Source organism: Eutrema salsugineum, unplaced genomic scaffold, assembly GCF_000478725.1.
Source record: "Eutrema salsugineum unplaced genomic scaffold, Eutsalg1_0 scaffold_1, whole genome shotgun sequence".
In the NCBI taxonomy this organism is placed as follows: Eukaryota; Viridiplantae; Streptophyta; class Magnoliopsida; order Brassicales; family Brassicaceae; genus Eutrema; species Eutrema salsugineum.
The window spans coordinates 1896631-1914703 of NW_006256909.1; the positions used below are offsets into that span (position 1 = coordinate 1896631).

Below are 18073 nucleotides of genomic sequence, written 5' to 3' on the forward strand. Positions count from 1 at the left end.
TCGAATGCAAAGATTACAATGAGTTATATAGCAGCATGGAAACTCAGTGTGATATCAACCTAACTACTATATATCCAAGGAAAAGATTTACAGTGTGACTAAGATTTACAATGTAACTACTATCTATGGGATCAATGGCTTGATAGAGGTGCAACTTTTTTAGCTTTTAGCTTCATCTAAGCGTGACTTGGCACGATCAAGTGTGATTTCACTGCGTTCGAACCCGTGCCACGGTTGTCTGGAATCGAGCTTCGCTATCTGTTTGTGCAATGCCTTCAAATTGACTAGAGGAACTGTTGTTGGTCGCCCATGAGCACACTATACACACAAGAAACGGGTTAATTTCATAAAAGATGAATCCTTTTGGTAAGATTTGATGTTTCTTACTAACCTGGAAACAAAGTGAGGTCTGCTTCAGTCCTTCGATGATTAAAGAGCACTCTGAGGGTAACAGAGAATCTCCGAACATAATTGCACCTTAGCAGTTGTATAAAAAGACAGAATTAGCAGTGAAGCCAAGTGCTGAATGGTAGTCACTAACTTATCTTTAAACATACAAAACAGTTCTGGAGAGATCAGGAATATACCTCTACATGCCTTGGAATTTAGGACTCGAAGAACAGATGGAGGAATTGTTGATGATCCGTCAGTATCAGCAAGCTGGTTTGGCATAAGTTGAGTCAGAATCTTAAAGGAAAAGAAAAGGCAAGCCATGTGCTTATACACGATTCTGAGCGTACCTGCTGAAGAAACTCCAATAGATCAACCTCTGATAGATTTACACCCAGAATGCATGGGACCTACAAGTGGTGTAAACAGAGAGATCATTCAAGTGACCCATATAGAATCCCACATAATATAGAATCAAAGGGAAATAAAGAGCTAGTCTAGGCGCCTAACCGCATTAAGTGTGATTGGAGTTGGTTTCCGTTGGATGATGCTCATGTTCCTGCAGAAAAGGAAAACATTAATCACCCATTCAGAGAATCATGGTGGGCAATCTAAAACACATAACTGCATCTGCTGCCTCATAGATGGGACCGCAAGAGAAAATTTACTTCTTAAAGGACGTTGATCCTTCTACATCAATGTTGCAGATCCAACCCCAGTCTCTTATCTCCTCTGAATAACTCTGGAGTAACTGATAACCCATCTCTGGCAGTACCTTTTATGTCAAAATCAATAATTAATGATCCATCAAGACAGAAAAGACTACTCTGATCAAGTCCAGCAGATGATGATGTTATCTAATATCAGGTTTAAACATACCAACTCCTTGTCTGCACTCAAATAGGTGACTGTCCTTGCTTCCCCAGCCAGGACCTAGTAATTTCATTGTTTTGTCAGTTGATAGAAGCACAATGTTATCCAAACTGTGAAACATTAAAAAAGAGTAGTTATATGAAATTGAGGTTCCAAGAGGCTCTTACCTTTTTACGCAGCTCTTCTAAACGAATTCTTTCATCGGCAGCATGCTGTGAAAAATGACACCCTCAGATCAACTTGTCGCAATACGTTTATTAAGAGCAACAGATTTACAGATTAGGTTGTCCTAGTTTGAAGATATCTAGAATTTGAGATAGATATGATGAAAGAGATGATATAGGATGAACCTGATCAACGATGGCAACTGTTCCACAAGCAACAATTGGGATATATTTTTTATCAACCTGTTGTAGAACTTTGGCATCTTCAAGGGAGTGTCTGTTTATAGATTCAGGAACCAATGATTCATCGGATCGGAGGTGCAAAAAACCTGAACATATATCAAGTACACTATCTTGATCATGAAGCTCGTGTGATTCTTTGGCAACCTGGCACAACAATGGAAAATACTATAGATACTCAGTTATCTTCCATGGAAAAGGAGAGTCAGTCTATTAGGCAAAAAAACGCTTTCAATCTGCTTAACTTGAGAGACTGAATAGTTATGGCGCCATTTCGTTGTGGATTTAATTGTTTCCGGATTTTCCTCTGAGCTGAAGTCTGCGAGATAAGTAGTAATATCGTTAATTACTCTAGATAGAAGATGGGAGAAAAAAAGAAACATCGTGAAGACTCCCATATACCAAACTTGTTAAGAGCACGTTTGATTGACACCTACACCGACATGGGAGATACGACATAATATAGTGTGTACTCTTTTGTAGCAGTGTTTTGGAGATGATTTATCTAGTAAAGATTAATAATTACCTTCGTCTTCATCCTCAACTCGGGTCTCCGACTGCACAATCCTGCAACCAGCAGATACTTTCAAGTCTGAGGCCGAACTCAATCTTTTTTCTGTTTCTTGTATGTGGTCATTTGACACTTCATCAAGGATGCTGCACTTAAGATGCATATGAGATGCATTACAAGGTTGTGTCAAGCACTCCAAATCATCAGGTTCTGCAGAAGGTTATACTCGTTAATTTCTTTTCTACCACATTCCCAAAACTAATTAGCAACAAAATAACCACATCTGACAAAAGACCAATAGTATGAACCTGATGGAATAGAGTTCTCTAATTTTGTGTCTGATCTACAACTTAAACTGATAAATCTGTTTTTCTCTCGATAAAATGGAGGAGCAGAGCGGCTTCTTTGTGACCTTCGTTTACCAACATTATTCTGTATGCCATCCCTAAATCTGAATTTGTCTTTCCTGATACTATATTGTTCAATATCAACATTATCCGCATGCCCCCACAATGACTGGAATTTTTTTTCATCTGACTGAGTGCAGTTCTGAATATCTGAGAAAGAATCTCTGCCAGTTTCCCGGCAATCGATTTGAGGTATGACCTCATGATCAAATTTGATGCTATTAGCGGCACTGAAAAAATCTTCAGGGTCAGGCATCCTTCCCAGCTTCAAACTCCCTTCAAGAATTTGACAACCTTTCTGAAAATCAGACTCCCACCTGGTCGCAGAAGGAGGTATGGAGAACATTGGAGACCACTCAGAACTCAAACGGAAACTACCAGCACCAGAGCTCCCCATATTGACAGAGGAAGCGTACTTTTTCTTGACAATTATGTCTTTAGAAGAACAAAATTCCGCAGTATCTAAGGGGTTGATGTTAAAATATTCTCTAACCCCAACACTTCTACAATCTGAAAAAGGTTGTGGAGTAAACCAATCAGTATCCTGCCATGAACTCCCAAGGGAACAAGTAGGAGTCCTCGTCATTCCATGAAGTTCAAGAGTATCAGAAAAAACATCACAGTGAGAACCACCTTCTCTGGTCTCTAGGGCATGAATCAGTGAATTACTTCGTTTGTCATTAAGTATCTGAGGCATGACTGATTCAGTGCCTTCAACATGAGATAGTTTAGGCTCATGAAGAATGAGGCTTCCTCTTGAGGAGCAACCACGCAAGAGATGCTTTTCAATGCAATTGCTGACATCCGACTCATCTTTAAATCCTCCAAACTGAAAACTTAATACGTCTGAATCTTTCAGGACATCATGGTTAATATTGAGAGGTGTGCTAGTCTGGCATCTTGTTAGAAACTGTTTGCTGCACTTAGCGCAAGAAACCAATCTTCTTTCTTGAAGGTCAGTAGCTAGTGGAAAGTCTTCATTCTTTTGCATTTCTATGTCACATGACTGTAGAAGATAATCAGTCTGACGGTCAAATTCAGCTGCAGTGTCTTCCTCTTTGAAATTCTGAATTTTCGTTTCAAATTCATATTTTGGAGACCACTTGTCCTTTATTTGAGGCATACTATCATCATCTCTTTGAAAGTCAGCAGACGGGGACAAGAGAAAACTACAAGGTGCCTGATCATTACATCTCTTGAGCTTCTTTTTTGTAGGTTCCATACCTTCTGGCCACTCTGCATCCATAAGATGCAGCATTGGTAAAGGCTGCCTGGAAATATAAAGCGAGGAAAAATAGATGCCGGCCCATTCCACTAAATAATTATATAATGGTAACATTATGAAAATTTGTGCACCTTTTTGAAGTCTACTCATGTCATCACTCAGGTCTTGTCTATCACCTTTTGCCAGTAGATCAACTCCCTCATCAAAGAGTTCTAAGAAAAGAGCGTAAAAAATTATTGAAAAACTCATAAATATTAGGGATAATATCAGAGCTTGACAAAGGCGTGGCATACCAAGACTTGCATCCTTCTTCCAGTTGGCTAGAATGATTCTTCCTATTAAGGCAAGTATATGTTCCCAATTCTGCCACAGATAGAGATATCAGCAATCATTAAACTATCAAAAATATAAACTTAAGTTAGACCACAAGAGATATCTAATACCTTGAATTCGACGTTCGTCTTTGATGGTTCAAACGAGAATTCATAAAGATGACGGGGACATGTTATGCACAATATGTAACCAGGACTGGATTGAAGTCTATTACGTCTTCCTGTTTGTAGCCCATCTGTAGGCTTCCAGTCATCCGTACACTCGAAACCAGCAGCCAAGTTGTTCAACAGCTTATGTATGGGACCTTTGCTTACGAATCTTAAATTGATATCTGTCACCGTGAAGGCCATACAACCATATACATAAACTTCCTAACTTGAATCGCAGAAGATAGTTGGTGTATTCACATATAAAAAAGATGCAGAAATGTGGATACATATATACTGCAACGCCTGCAAGGAGAATACCGCAATAATACACAGAGGTCAGGCTCAACGTTAACGAACAAGGGTGATAATTTTGAGCTAATAAGTGGAGCAAGTAACCTACCTTGAAACTATCTCCAGGACCAGATATATACCCAGAGACATTCAGCATGCCATCTGTAACGTTTACTTTACAAAGAGAATTCAAAGCCTCGGTCCCTGCATCTCTTATCAGTAGTGAAAATGCTGATGAAGAAGGATTGGTTTGCAAAAGCTCTTCATCACTGTAACAAGGAAACTATCAGAACGACACAATTCATAAGGATCTTAAAATGAAAATAGGAACCCACCTTTCAATATCAAGAACACTGAAGGAAACATCAGAGTGCACAAGGGCAATCCGGAACACACACTTTGTTATCGAGTCCAACACTTTCTTGGGGCTTCCATTGCAAAGAAAAAATAAATGATTTTAGACAAAGAGAAAAAAACATAGTTGCATTTCAAGAAACTTCAGACAAGGCGGATATGAATGCGGCTGTCTACGTGTCTAAGAAATGAACCTGGCTTGCATATATTTTTGTCTCACTGGTTGATTGTAAAATAGATCTCGGACAGTTACTGCATCAACCAGGTCAAAACCAAAAGTTAAACATCTCCTTGTCAATGTAAACCAAAAATTGATCAGACGCATTTCTCGTTCGTAAAGGACAAATAGTTTTTGTAAATTATACTTATGGCTTCACTTTCACCATTTTATAAGCGTGATAGAAAAAGCAATGGTGACAAAAGACACAGTACCAGTTGTGCCAGAGTGTTTTCTGTCATCATCAATTCCCAGATGTAGACACTTGGATCCCTGGAAAGCATTGTGGGAAATTTTAAACCACAGCCAACGTCACACAGGTTACGTAGGAGTGTTGAGTTGCGTCAAAATTCATCCCATACCTTCATAACTTTTCGATAACCATTAGGCTTCCCAATAGCTTTTGTCGTGATTTCCAGTAACGAGATATCTGATATCGAAGCTAAGGCCTCTCCTCGGAAGCCAAAACTTTCACTGGCTGCCTCCGCATTGTTGAAGTCGTGAAACTTTGACGTAGCTGTTTTCGCACAATGTTCATGATAAGTTTCTCAATCGAAAACTAACAAATAGCTTTTACCAAAGCATAAGACATAACTAAAGACTCGTCCTTTATTAAAGGTCAGTTTTGAGATAAGAAATACAAGCCAGAACTTACCATATCTTTCTCCCAACAAAACCAAATCATCTCTGGAAACGCCCGATCCTGGAAACCAAATCAGAAAACATTTCCAAATTAGCATTCAATCATTTGCACAAAGGTAAAAATAATCATCGTGCAGCAATGCTCACCATCATCCACAACTTTCACAGAGCATGTACCAACACCCACGAAGATAGAAACCTGAAAGTAGAGATATCAATCGGCCGAGCTCAAAACATGTTCCAGAGAAGAAATCGACGGAGGGGGGTTTGATTTTGTTGACCTTGGTCGCACCAGCATCGAGACTGTTGAAGACGAGTTCCTCCACGACCCTCGCCATGTCGAACATGATGATTCCGGAGCGCATAGAGTGACGAACACCTTCCGGCAAGGGCTTGATCGTCTTCATCTCCGAATTACCCGACTGAGACTCCGAGAAACAAAACCCTAAACCCAAAATCAAGAGCAATTCGGCGAGTATCAATTCTGGGAGACTACGAGATTGTTAATCGCCATTAGACATGAGATGGAGAAGAAGGCATCGCCTCTCGCACCATTCTCTCACGCACTCATAACAGGAATAGCTCAGCAACTGTGGAACTGGAGGGAAAATCAGAATTTGGGGGTTAGGGTTTTTTCTAAACGACGACGTTTCGCGGATATATAATCATACAGTAATAGTTTTGTTTTCTTTTTGAAAATGAAATGGCACGACAAGTAGATGGTGAAGTTGACTATCTCGGCCAAACAAATTAATTGTCATTAGTAGGGAATAATAATGATCATGAATTTATCAGATTAGTTTAGTAGTGTGGTCTTGTTTTTCAAACTAGTAATTAATATTGGTAGACCACGTTGCTTTAATATTCATTCACCATAAATTCTAATTCACGTCAATAATATGGTAGCTAGTACATGTTCTTTCTTCTTTTTTTGGGTGAGAAAAAACTTGTGTCACAAATTGAAATTTTATTGTGCAACTTTTTTAAGAAAAATATCGAAGCGAGGCGAGACTATTTTCAGAGAAAAACTGTATGTAACGATTAAATTTTTGAAACTCGATTCAAGTAATTAGAACTCCTTTCGTATAGATCAAGATCCAATCATATCATGTTTGTCTATTAGCATGGTTCCCAATCGTTGATCTTCGTATCTCTTTTTTTTTTGGGGTCTAATTTAAATCTTGTGTGTTGTTTAAAAATACTAGCTGAAACTAGGTGACAGACTATCATTTTCCAAAATGTTCGAATATTATGCGGGTTCAATTAAAAATTATGTAATATTTGTCTGTCGGCAAATAGTGTAATTGTATCTGTCAAAGCCAAATGTGTTCACATTATCTTTCAAAAAATTAATAGTTATGTGATTGATATTTTCAAATAAAGATGTAGGGAAATAAAAATAAACCCCGACCGCAAAAAAAAAGGTAACACCGTGAGAAAAAAAAAAACAAAAAAAAAGACATGACAGTCGTTATTATGGTTAGACGGAGGAATGTATGGTGAATTTTCTGCGGTTCTTGTCAACGCCATAGAAGAGATCGATAACTGTAAAAATGCAAATTTATTAAGTTACGAAAATTAAAAAAGTGATAATAAATGTAATTAAAAAAAAAGAGACGAAGGAGAGTGATTTGTAGGGTTTGCATATAAAATTGAAACTGGAACAAACTCTTCTTCTCTTCTCCATTACCATATCTCTCCTTCTTTCCCCTCTGCAAACCCTAATTTTCCTTCTCCTATACTCTCTCTCTCTCTCTCATATCTCCTCCTCTGTTTTTCCCTCTCTGTTTCTTTTCTCGAGAGAAACAGAGACGATAAGATAACTTAAAAGCTGTGGCAATCCACCTTGTAAAAATTTCTGGAAAGAAACGCAGAGGTACAATCGAATTGCTTCTTCATTTGGCACTCTGTTTTTTGTTTTTGTATCTTATCTGATTTATGATTCTTGTTCTTTCAATGCTGCCTAATTCCCTTATATCGATAACCTGATGATCGAGTAATTCAGCTATTCATGTCGATTCTTGCTGCTAATTCTGTTGTTGATTATGAGAATTCATGAGATTTTGAAATTGAGTTTACGGATACATATTTTAAAAAATGGGGTTTTTGAGGATCGATTTTCTGTTCTGTCTTTACGATTGCAACAAGTATCGATCTTTGAAAAATTTTGATTTTAAAATATGAATCAGCGAATGATTCAAATGTAATTACACTCTGATTTGCTCATTACGGTTTTCCATCGAGTTCCGATCCATTTAATCCTCGAAATTAAGACACTAATTCGTGTTCATGTTTCTCCGATTTGTTCTTTTTAGATGGAGACGAATCCGTGTGATATGAATCAGCTCGATTGCGATTCGCATCTCCCTCCTCGAAAGCGATTACTTGCTGGATTCAAGAAACTAAACTCCAACGGCAACGGATCTTCTTCTTCTCCTTCAGCTTTCGCTTCTTCTTCTTCTTCAACTTCAAACTCAAACGGATCCTCCTCCTCTGCTTCAACCGAAGTCCAGACCCATCTCGACTACTTATTATTAGCTTCCCGTTTCGACAATGGCCAGAATCTGTCACCTGAAGAGCTCGTTGAGACAACGAGATCCGCCGCTGCTTTAGCGGTTAAAGCTGCAAAGGCGGCGAGGGCAATGGCGAACGAGAAGGCCTTGATTTCCGCAAAGGCGATCGCTGCGGCCAAGAGGGCATTGGAGCTCCTTGATTCTTTCCCTAAAGAAGCAATGGATGCTGTTGGTGATCGCAAGGAGAGATCTCCTAAGAAGAACAAGCAGAAGAAACAAGTCCCCGTTGAGCTCTTGTACTCAAAGGGACAGTTAAGAGACGAGGAAGAGGATTTGGCGCGTAGGCTGCATCGAGCTATAGACGATAGGTATCTTAAAGTCTTCGGAGCTAGCTCGGACATTGGTGGTCATATAAACAAGAAGCAGAGGAAGAACAAGACCGTAACTGGAGTTACCGGTTCTGTGAATGACATTTCTGGTGTTGTGGATTCAGACAGCTCGTATGAGGGATTAGAATCAAACAGGAAAGCGACAAGAACGTTCGAATCGGATGGGATACCGACACCAGGGAAGGAAGAAAGTAAGTCATTGGGTAAAAGAAGAGGAAGAGTGAAACTTAAGAAGCTTCCTTTGAGCATTTGTAACTCTAGGGACCAAGAAAACGGAACTTCCTCGGCGTCTCCATTGCGGATTGCTCAGCCGCGGGAAGACGGTGTGATCTCGGTCATACCGGGAACAGCGTCATGGAAATGCCAGGACCTAAAGGCTCCGGAATGTGGGAAGCAGAACAAAGCCGTACGGTCGTAGTGACTCCTTTTTTTATTCAAGATTTGGTCAGCATTGCCATTTTCAGTAGAAGAATCACATTGGTGTTTCCTTTTTTGGATGTGTTTGAATTTATGTTATACATTATACAATTATATAAAGAGTTTATTGCACTTACAGTGTTGTAGAATTAGGTTTGGATTCATAAACGAGGAAGTAATGTAATAGATTGGTCTATTTTTTTGGTTGAATTTTAGGTTTCTTTTGATTTCTTCATTTTTTTTATTGTGCTTGAGAAACACTTGAGTTAATTTACAAAGTTCTGACCTAAAAGAAGGGGTTATGGAATTCAACGAATCGATACAGGGTGTCTCGTGTAGATCCACGTGCTGATATGGAACGTGTGACACAGAATGAGAAATATATGCAAATCACCGAAAGCTCAGTCATGCTGACCGCACTTCACATGTGGTCTGAAAGTTAAAATCATCTGGCCATGTCGCTTTTGAATTCACTAATAACTCGTTTTTTTTTTATTATACTTTAAATATCAGTTTAAAAAAATATGTTTAGTATTTTATATTTGTTATGTTTATATTGACTACATATTTTAATAGATTTGAAAAACTACCACCAAACCTGAACAAAACCCGAACTAATTGATATTAAATAATAAAAATACCAAAATTACTCGAATATTACGGGCTCCAGAATAAACCGGATTAAATAATAGAATATTTGCATCCTTTAACGCAAATTAATCTCGTATTTGCAAAACTAACAAAGAGAAAATTTGGTTACTGTTTATTTTTTTAAAATCTCATTATGCCCTTTTTCTCCTTCTCTTTCCTTTCTCTCCTTCCATATCATTGTTCTCTTTCTCTCTCGCTTATCTCTCTTCATCCTTCTATCGTTTCTTTTGCTTATTTCTCTCAGAATTTTTTCTTCTCAATCAAATTCAATCTCTTATTGTTTTCTAAAGAGATCTAATTTATTAAAAGAAACAGTCAATTAATCTTCAACCCAATTTATTAACACAGTTCCAGAATAAAATTAATTTTTCGAAAAGCTTGAAAAAAGCTTTGGAAACTGCATTGAGAATGGTCAGAGATTTCCACGACGAAGAACAAGACGACATGGAGAAACGACATCCACAGAGACAAGAGAGGCAGATTCCGATGAATCTCTCCTCCAGGTGACAGTCAATGTTGGTTGAGAGACGACGTAGCTGCAAAGCTCGAGTTACTGTAGCAGCTGCAGTGGTTTATTACCACGGTTCAGATTTAGTTGACTGATCAATAATATTATTAGAGAAGTAACAATTAGAATCACTTATAATACTTTATATTAACATGTTAATGGTTTATTTGACTGAGTAGTAAAATTGTTAGAGATACAACTATATTGTTATCTTATCTTGTATGCAAAAATGCAAAGTCTATTGTCTGGTTCATCTCATAACTATACCTAGATACACTAACACATGCATAGATCTCATTTTTTTATTTTTATATCTTTCTCTCCCTTGTCTCTCTCTTTCTCCCATCTTTCCCTCATCCGAAGACAAGCATTTCTCTTTGAAAATCTGGTTAAGGAAATAAGTTTTTTTGTTTCTGTGAAACTGAATTAGTCTTTCAATTCATTGTTAAACCGCTAACATATTCAAATAATGTGTTATATTTATCTATATCGCTCTAAGCAAAATGTACCACCTTCCAACAATCTATATAATTCAGTATTGATTGATTTTACCAGGTACAACAAAACAATTATAGGTAAACTTATATGTAACACGCTAAACAAATCAATAACACCTTTAACAATCCATACGACTCATTATTGTTATCAAACTAACATATTCTTTATCGTGAAAATAATAATGTTAGACGTTAACCTACTTGTTCATATATAATACAATAATTGTTAATCACTAACTTATTTGAATCTGATGCAGTTTTTTTAAATTTAACATAGAGAGTGCTAACATGTTTAATAGTTGATAACAAATAATTTCTCAGTAGTATCAATTGTTGCACAACTCGAACAGAGATTAGAAAAGAGAGAATAATATATATATCAGATGTTCGATGCAACTTGCATAAGTGGAGTCTTCTATTCTCAAGAAATGACAGATATAAAGAAGGATATATTGGTCATTTGTAATAACCATACAAATAGTAAATTATCAGTTATGTCACATCAACGTTAGATCTCCAAATTCAGCTGTCTTTATGTATATTCAATTAATTGACTCTAAATAATATGTTTCAATATATATTTTAAGTCTTGCACAAAAAGATGAAACATCTTTGTTAGTCGTCATTCACTACAGCGCAATTCTTTATAACCAACAAATGAAATCGATGTTTAACCAAATAATCATAGCTCCCCCAAAAAAAACAAAGACCAATTAAACAATATAGAAAAAGCTTAAGAAAATATCAAAGCTGTTCAAAAAGAAAACACGAGCAAAGGTATTGGAACAAAAAATAAGAAATGGAAATTGAGTTTCTTTCACCCTTTGATCTGCAAGTTTCTCATTTGGGATTCTACATTATCTGCATTGTTGTGTGTACTTACATTCATCCATGGATGTGCCAAGCACTGTTGAGCAGTTGGTCGTTTCTCAGGCGCAAACTCCAGGATCGGGCTCAGAAACTCGGCAAACTCCTTTGCTTCTGCATCCGGAAGCTTGTATTTATCAATCAGTAAGCGATCAAGTGGCCAATATTTCAACCTCCGGATTCTTTTTAAATCCCCGTGCCTGTCAAAATAGTCTTTCGATCTCGCTCCTCCAATCGCAATCTGCTTAATTCAAGCACGTCAAAAAACCGAGCAATTGCTAGAAAACATCAAGCCAAATAAAAAACATACCTTTCGAGGCATTTTTCCTAGGAGTTCCATCATAAGCGCAAGGTGGTCCTAAATCCAAAACCAGGTCAAAAACAAAAATCTGAAAGAAGAAGGAGAAGAAGAAGCAAATTCTTGAGGGGGTTAGGTTTGGATCTTACCTCGTCTTCTCCATAACCATTTCCCTCTTTGGGAGCAAACAGCATATCTCCTGTGACAAGCTCGAAAGCAGTACAACCAAAAGACCACATATCAACAGAGAAAGAGTATCCTGACTTTAGTATTACTTCAGGAGCTCGATACTGTCTCGTTTGTATCTCTTCCGCAAACTGTTTATCAGCCCAACAAGCGTTACCAAAGTCAACCACTTTGCATCTCATATCAATCCCATCAAGACTTCTTTCCGTCTTCGATGATGCTTCTTCACCTGTAGTACCCACCATCGACACTCTTCTTTCTGATATTTTAGCAACCGCTCTTTTCGCTCTCCTCTTTAACTTCTTCTCAATCAGATTCATGGTGGATCCTCCACCGTTTGCGTTTCCCTCGGGCTTTTCTAATAACGGTGTTAGTCCGGATCTAACGGGATCTTTGGCAGGGTCAATGGTGGAGCAAAGAAGAATGTTCTCAGGTTTCAAGTCAGAGTGAATCATACCGAGCTCACGGTGCAAATAATCTAAACCAGTCAGTATACATCTGCAAATCTCCCGGACTTTATCCAGTTTCAGACCTTTGTAATGGTTGTATCTGATTAAACGGAGCAAGCTATCTCCAAGAAACTCGAGTACCATGCATAAATGCTGCCCGTTCGGACCAGTATGCTTGAAGTGATCGATAAGACGAACAACGCATTTGGTATTTTCGACATCTCCATCAGCAGCAACTGAAAGGAACTCGATTTCGTGAAGTGCAGCTTGAGCAAATTGTTGTGCGCTCTTCTGAATCTTCAGAGCAACATAGTTCTGCAATATAGAGACATCAACATGTACAAAGCAAAACATTCTTAGGATAGACTTTTCCAGCACAAATGATCTTCCAATGAATAAAGAATTATAGAACCATTTACTACGCAAACAAATCAGCTTAACGGGTTACCAAGAGGGCCAAATCTAGAGTTCTGATTGACAATTTCAAAATTTGAATCATCATCACACGAAGCAAAATCTGGAGGACTTAACAGATGTGTGTTGCATAAAGGAAGAGTCTTTTGATTTCAACAATGTCTTTGGAATGAGGGTCGATCTCGAATTTTGACACAGATAAACTCTCAGATGAGAAAAAAAAGAGATCAGAGCCCAGATGACAAGAGATCTCCAGAAAACCAATGAATACAGGCTTGGTGTTGACGATTTGTGGGAATCAAAATCGAGCATTTACGATAAAAGCAACATAAATCGAAGCAAGAGAGATGCGTACAGAGGTGCGAGTATCGTAGGCAAGCCAAACGGTGGAGAATTGACCCCAACCAAGCTTTCTCTGGGCGATGTAACGACCACCGGAAAAAGGATCGCCGATCCTGACGGCGTGATATCCACCTTTACGGTAAGCATCGAAACCCTCTTCTTCTCCTTCCGATCCGGAGGAAGATGAACACGACATATCTCTCTGCAGAGCTGTGCGTCGAAAATTCAATCGCGTCGGTTTTGATCGTAAAAATTGGATCTTTGCAAAATGACCCAAAGAGCTTCCCTTTCTTAGAGAACACAGAGAGAGAGAGAGACAAAGAGAGGAAATGGCACTCAGATTGCGTGTGGCCCTGAAACGTAAGACCCTCTCCACTTTTTGCTCTTTTCTGTGTTTTTATAATAATCAATGTGGGTTGCTTCATATTTCCCCGATTTAAACTTTTGTCTAATTCTCTATTTTGCCCTTTTTCTCAGGGGAGGGAGAAGAGTTGTTGAGTTATTGCTCCTCCGGTCTTTTTCTATTTCTCATTGGCCAAAGTCACTGTCTTCCTTGACCACAACATTCCAACTTTCATGGACCGGTTCATTAATCCAGTTTGGTAGTCATACACTCATAAGCTTGGGACAAGCTCACATTCTAAACTATCACAGTTTGATCAACTCTCTGATGAAACAAAAGCGATGTTCTTGTTTCTCCTACAAATTACAAAGCTGCTACACTCACTCAAAAGAATAAAACATGAAGCAACGTAAGTTGATTGAGATGTATGTTTCTTTAAAATCTTACTTGAGTCTGCAATTCCATCAACCCAATTGTTCCTTGAGATTACTAAACTTTTGGAAACATAAATCTCTGGAACTAGGAATCAAAAGTTCCTCTATAAGAACAGCCTCAAAACACAATCTATATTGTACCTTCAAATGAACAAAGTAACAAACCGAATCTCAGCTTTTCCCTCTTTATCCATTGAAACAAGCAAGAAAAATGGAGTGATACAGAACAATCTGACATTCATGGTTATAACGTTTATTAGAAGACACAAGAGATCATTTCGAAAAAAAAAGTAGATTGATTTCCACTCTCACCGCAAAAGCAAAATGAAACCTAATCACTCCAAATCCTTAACGATCTTGATCCCCATGGAATTAGCAGTACCAATGATAGATTTGCAAATCGACTCCAATGGCATATACTGACAAAACGGATCCGTCTGCTTCACCTTGGCGATCTCGTACACGTGTCTCACAGAAAGCGTCGTCACCGTCAAATGCCCAGGACGTGTGCTCCCTTTATCCACACCAGCAGCTTTCTTGATGTACCACGACACAGACGGCGATTTAACGGTGAACTCGAACGAATTGTCCTTGTACGCCGTTATCGTCACGGCCATCGGAGTGTCCGGTTTGTACTTTTGAGTCCGCGCGTTGAAGTCCTTGCAGAAGGCCATCAGGTTAAGCCTGTACTGACCTAAAGCCGGACCCACCGGCGGTGCTGGCCTTGCTGCACCAGCTGGAACCGTTAGCCTTATCGTCGCCGCCACGGATCGCCGTGTCAGGATGTCCTTCGCAGCCGCCATTGTTGGGATCGTGAAAGAGCTTCCACGGTTCCCAGGGTTTTCTTACAATCGTGTAGAGATTGGGCCTTAGTATTTGATTTGGGGCTTAAATTAAGCCCATTAAAGCTAGATTCGGTCCAACCATTACTATTTCTTTTTTTTTTGGGCTGAAGACCATTTCTATTTATTGGTCTTGGAATTGTTTTTGATCGCATATATAATCATCGGACAGTGACGGAATAATCAATCAATCTTGCTTTTAAAATTCAGCAGCGAAGCTAGACACGAATAAAGAGAGTTTCGTAGAATAATCAAGCTTAAAAGTAAAAAAGAACGAAGAACGTTACCAGTAAGTGTTGGAGGTGGGCTTAGAGGAATATAATCAAATCTTGAGAGAGACTTTTTTTTTTTCAACGGTGGTTAACATCGAGGAAGTACCAAGCCGATGCGAGGGCGAAGAGCATATATAATTATAGGCCGGCTTAATTATAACATTTTATAATCAAATTCCGAAAGTAATGAAACTTCCCCTCATTGGACAGTGTATATAACCAAAAATTGGATTAATAGGTTTTTATGTGTCTTAAAACGGGTTGGAAGTTGGAATGAAATATGCAATAATTTCCTTTCTAAATTTCTACGTTGCAAAAGAGGCCATGAACATAGATAAATTAACCTAATCAAACAAAGATGAAAATGAATAAAGCAAAATTAATTTTTTACTTGCTTGTCTTAAGAAAATTAACTACCAAATGAACCGACTCGGACGAAGACCGAAATTGCCAACATAAACTTATATTCAATTTGCTCGAAGATTTGTATCACAAGTAAAAAGGATAAATAAAACTTCAATCTATATATACACATAACGGAAGATAATATCCCACTCATAGTTTTACTTTACAATAACGGCATGGCGATTGCATCGATCTATATCCATGATGTCATGTATGTATATATATACTGAAATGAAAATGTATATTTCATGGTCAACACAAGTTTGCGCACCGACATGATATTGGCTTGCGTTATAAACATGGACACTGGACACATATAGTACATGACTACACGTTACATGCATGAGGCATGACTTTGACTCGTTATTGGCATTGCTATACCTTATTCAACTCTTTTAAGTCTCAAACTAACTTTATGGGCTTTTAGATTTTGTCAACCTTCGCTACTTCAACAGAGTCCCAAAGGACCGAACCCACCATTTTGTCTATCTCTTTTTTTTTGTATTGGATTCGAATTATTTGATATTTGTAGGAACAAATTATAGTATTTGGATAGCTGGAATGGCATGGACTTTATCATATTATATGTCAAAATATAAATCTACTCGTTGTAATTGGCACTTTCCCATAGAGGTAAAGATACTGACTGCATGTGAAACGAAACATAAAATGCACAGGTGAAATTTAGACACACCCACACACTAGATGCTAAACCTTCAGGACTAGTCAGAAGTTTCGGCGAAAACCTGTATACTTACTTAGTGCCAAATCTAACCACAAAAATATTAGACATATGCACACACTCTATGTGTCAATGGGTATAGTTCATACCGATTGCGCTTAGGGTTGAAACTAGTAATATTGAGTCTGAACTCGAGCAATATGATTTTTCTCATGAAAAAGTAAAATTCTTTAAAAACCACTGTCAAAATAATATGATCAAAAGGATAAGAAATAAGTATAGAATCTTCATTTGTGTAATAAAAACAAACAGCACACGTGTATAAACCTTCAGGCGGCGTTAAGTATGCTTTATCCAAAACAATGGATATTGATATTCCTCTATTCAATAATTGATCTTTTCTTTACTTGTAATAATTAATGCATCCACCAGTCTCCATTATTGTTGGTTTCTTCTTCTTCGTTTTTTTCCGGTTTGCGAATCTCTTCTCATTTTAATTATTGGATTATTAACTCGGTTTGGTTTTTTCACTTTTTTGGGTTCTTCTTCAAAGACTCACATCACACGTATCCACACCAAATATTATTCCTATTCCGAGTGTGTACTTTCAGAGTTGTTATTCTTGCAAGTTTTTCTCGTAACTTTCAACTTCATACATTTCTTTCTCTCTCTCTAGTCCAAGACCAACTCTCTGGTGAATCTAATTATATTTGTAATTGGTAATGACCATATTCTAGAAACACCAAAACTTTATACACACGTGGACGGTGTTACCTGCCGTTAGTTACTATAATGTAAAAATATTAATACCTTTGAGGACACGTAGATCTATTTCAAAGATTCTGATTTCTGACACTTTGATAAAGTTATCATTATCAAGATCCCACCTACATCTAGACAAGATCCAAAAATATATTACAAATCTTCATCAAAAATCTTCAAAGTACCTGGCTTTAACTGAAAGTTAATCAAGAGTCGAGCGACTTAAAACTATAGATAATACGTTTGCCAATACTCGGTTTACACAGAGCCCGTTTATTTATTTATCTAATTGTGTTATCGTTGGACATCGAATTCGTATTGATGCCAATCACATATAAATTAAATATTTTAAGAAAAACAAGATAATGTTGCAAGAACTTCGAAATTCATTGAATCCAAATTCGGAACCATCTGTCAACAATTCCATTCTTTCTGAAATCTCATTAATCTTTTGCCCTTTTTGTTTTGAAGGGATTCTTTCTTCTCGAGGCCGAAAAGTAGTAAAAGAAAGAAAAAAATGAAGAGAATAATTAAATTATAAAAGAGGTCATGTCGAAGTAGGTTTAGGTAAGAAAGTAATTTATACTAATGCCTTTTGATAACGAGTTCGTCAAACTGAACCTATAAAGAGTATCCACACCAACCTATCTTTTTCTCTGCTTGGTTTTTTAATAATATACACTAATTTGATTCTTATTATACTTTTTTTCTGTGTACGATTACGATATTTTCAAATCAACTATCTAATTGAGATTTTAATATCTAATCCGTATCTACGCTGTACGCATGTTCCAGTATCTTTTGTGTTCATATAAAATAATCAACCAGAGTTCATCAGTCGCGAAGATAACGAAATGGAACGAATATGTAATTTTGAATTTTTTTAAAAAATATATATTCAATTAATGTTTCTGTTATTCTACTACAAAATTCTTATATGATTTAGCAATTTGCTAATCAGTTTTTTATCTTTTATAAGCTAATAAGTTTGTAACTAATTAATCAG

At 37.5% G+C, this 18073-nt stretch overlaps 5 protein-coding genes across 6 annotated transcripts; 2 read left to right on the forward strand and 3 right to left on the reverse strand.

Moving 5' to 3' along the window:
* Positions 1-7: 7 nt before the first annotated feature.
* LOC18028279 (DNA mismatch repair protein MLH3) lies at positions 8-6396 on the reverse strand. 2 transcript variants are annotated; one of them, XM_024149487.1, is made up of 24 exons: positions 6078-6396; positions 5944-5995; positions 5810-5857; positions 5517-5671; positions 5370-5427; positions 5132-5189; positions 4919-5011; positions 4693-4852; positions 4580-4595; positions 4254-4474; positions 4104-4173; positions 3942-4022; positions 2487-3821; positions 2194-2388; positions 1913-1986; positions 1614-1814; positions 1431-1475; positions 1270-1323; positions 1059-1165; positions 901-949; positions 741-800; positions 588-660; positions 392-477; positions 8-318 (listed from the first exon to the last, which is right to left on the reverse strand). In XM_024149487.1, exons 1-24 carry the CDS (start codon positions 6201-6203, stop codon positions 160-162), a joined length of 3576 nt encoding a protein of 1191 aa, XP_024005255.1. In that variant the 5' UTR covers positions 6204-6396; the 3' UTR covers positions 8-159. The 2 variants fall into 2 exon arrangements, 1 of the variants encoding a protein (XP_024005255.1); XR_002896831.1 differs by lacking the exons at positions 8-318; positions 392-477 and having other exon boundaries at positions 646-660; positions 1016-1165; positions 6078-6375.
* LOC112081858 lies at positions 6306-7855 on the forward strand. Its single transcript, XM_024148631.1, is given in 2 exon segments — positions 6306-6468; positions 7802-7855. Coding segments are annotated over 2 exon segments (207 nt in total). The 5' UTR covers positions 6306-6315.
* On the forward strand, positions 7488-9313 carry LOC18028280. The gene is made up of 2 exons (XM_006412032.2): positions 7488-7672; positions 8112-9313. Exon 2 carries the CDS (start codon positions 8112-8114, stop codon positions 9114-9116), a length of 1005 nt encoding a protein of 334 aa, XP_006412095.1. The 5' UTR covers positions 7488-7672; the 3' UTR covers positions 9117-9313.
* A 2082-nt stretch (positions 9314-11395) lies between these two features.
* LOC18028281 (probable serine/threonine-protein kinase sky1) lies at positions 11396-13692 on the reverse strand. The gene is made up of 4 exons (XM_006412033.2): positions 13341-13692; positions 12086-12886; positions 11949-11996; positions 11396-11879 (listed from the first exon to the last, which is right to left on the reverse strand). Exons 1-4 carry the CDS (start codon positions 13521-13523, stop codon positions 11589-11591), a joined length of 1323 nt encoding a protein of 440 aa, XP_006412096.1. The 5' UTR covers positions 13524-13692; the 3' UTR covers positions 11396-11588.
* Positions 13693-14165: 473 nt separating this feature from the next.
* Positions 14166-14942, reverse strand: LOC18028282 (54S ribosomal protein L19, mitochondrial). Its single transcript, XM_006412034.2, has one exon. The coding sequence runs from the start codon at positions 14905-14907 to the stop codon at positions 14440-14442; it is 468 nt and encodes a 155-aa protein (XP_006412097.1). The 5' UTR covers positions 14908-14942; the 3' UTR covers positions 14166-14439.
* Between the last annotated feature and the right edge of the window lie 3131 nt (positions 14943-18073).

What these genes read in the sequence shown, in the direction of transcription:
- LOC18028280 (XM_006412032.2), top strand. Translation starts at nt 8,112, where the DNA reads ATGGAGACGAATCCGTGTGATATGAATCAGCTCGATTGCGATTCGCAT.
- LOC18028281 (XM_006412033.2), bottom strand. Translation starts at nt 13,523, where the DNA reads ATGTCGTGTTCATCTTCCTCCGGATCGGAAGGAGAAGAAGAGGGTTTC. An exon ending in CCTACGATACTCGCACCTCT is followed by an intron (nt 12,887 to 13,340) that starts GTACGCATCTCT and finishes TCTATATTGCAG; the next exon opens with AACTATGTTGCTCTGAAGAT. An exon ending in TAGGAAAAATGCCTCGAAAG is followed by an intron (nt 11,880 to 11,948) that starts GTATGTTTTTTA and finishes TGAATTAAGCAG; the next exon opens with ATTGCGATTGGAGGAGCGAG.
- LOC18028279 (XM_024149487.1), bottom strand. Translation starts at nt 6,203, where the DNA reads ATGAAGACGATCAAGCCCTTGCCGGAAGGTGTTCGTCACTCTATGCGC. An exon ending in GTTATCGAAAAGTTATGAAG is followed by an intron (nt 5,428 to 5,516) that starts GTATGGGATGAA and finishes AATGCTTTCCAG; the next exon opens with GGATCCAAGTGTCTACATCT. An exon ending in TGAGTGCAGACAAGGAGTTG is followed by an intron (nt 1,166 to 1,269) that starts GTATGTTTAAAC and finishes TTGACATAAAAG; the next exon opens with GTACTGCCAGAGATGGGTTA.
- LOC18028282 (XM_006412034.2), bottom strand. Translation starts at nt 14,907, where the DNA reads ATGGCGGCTGCGAAGGACATCCTGACACGGCGATCCGTGGCGGCGACG.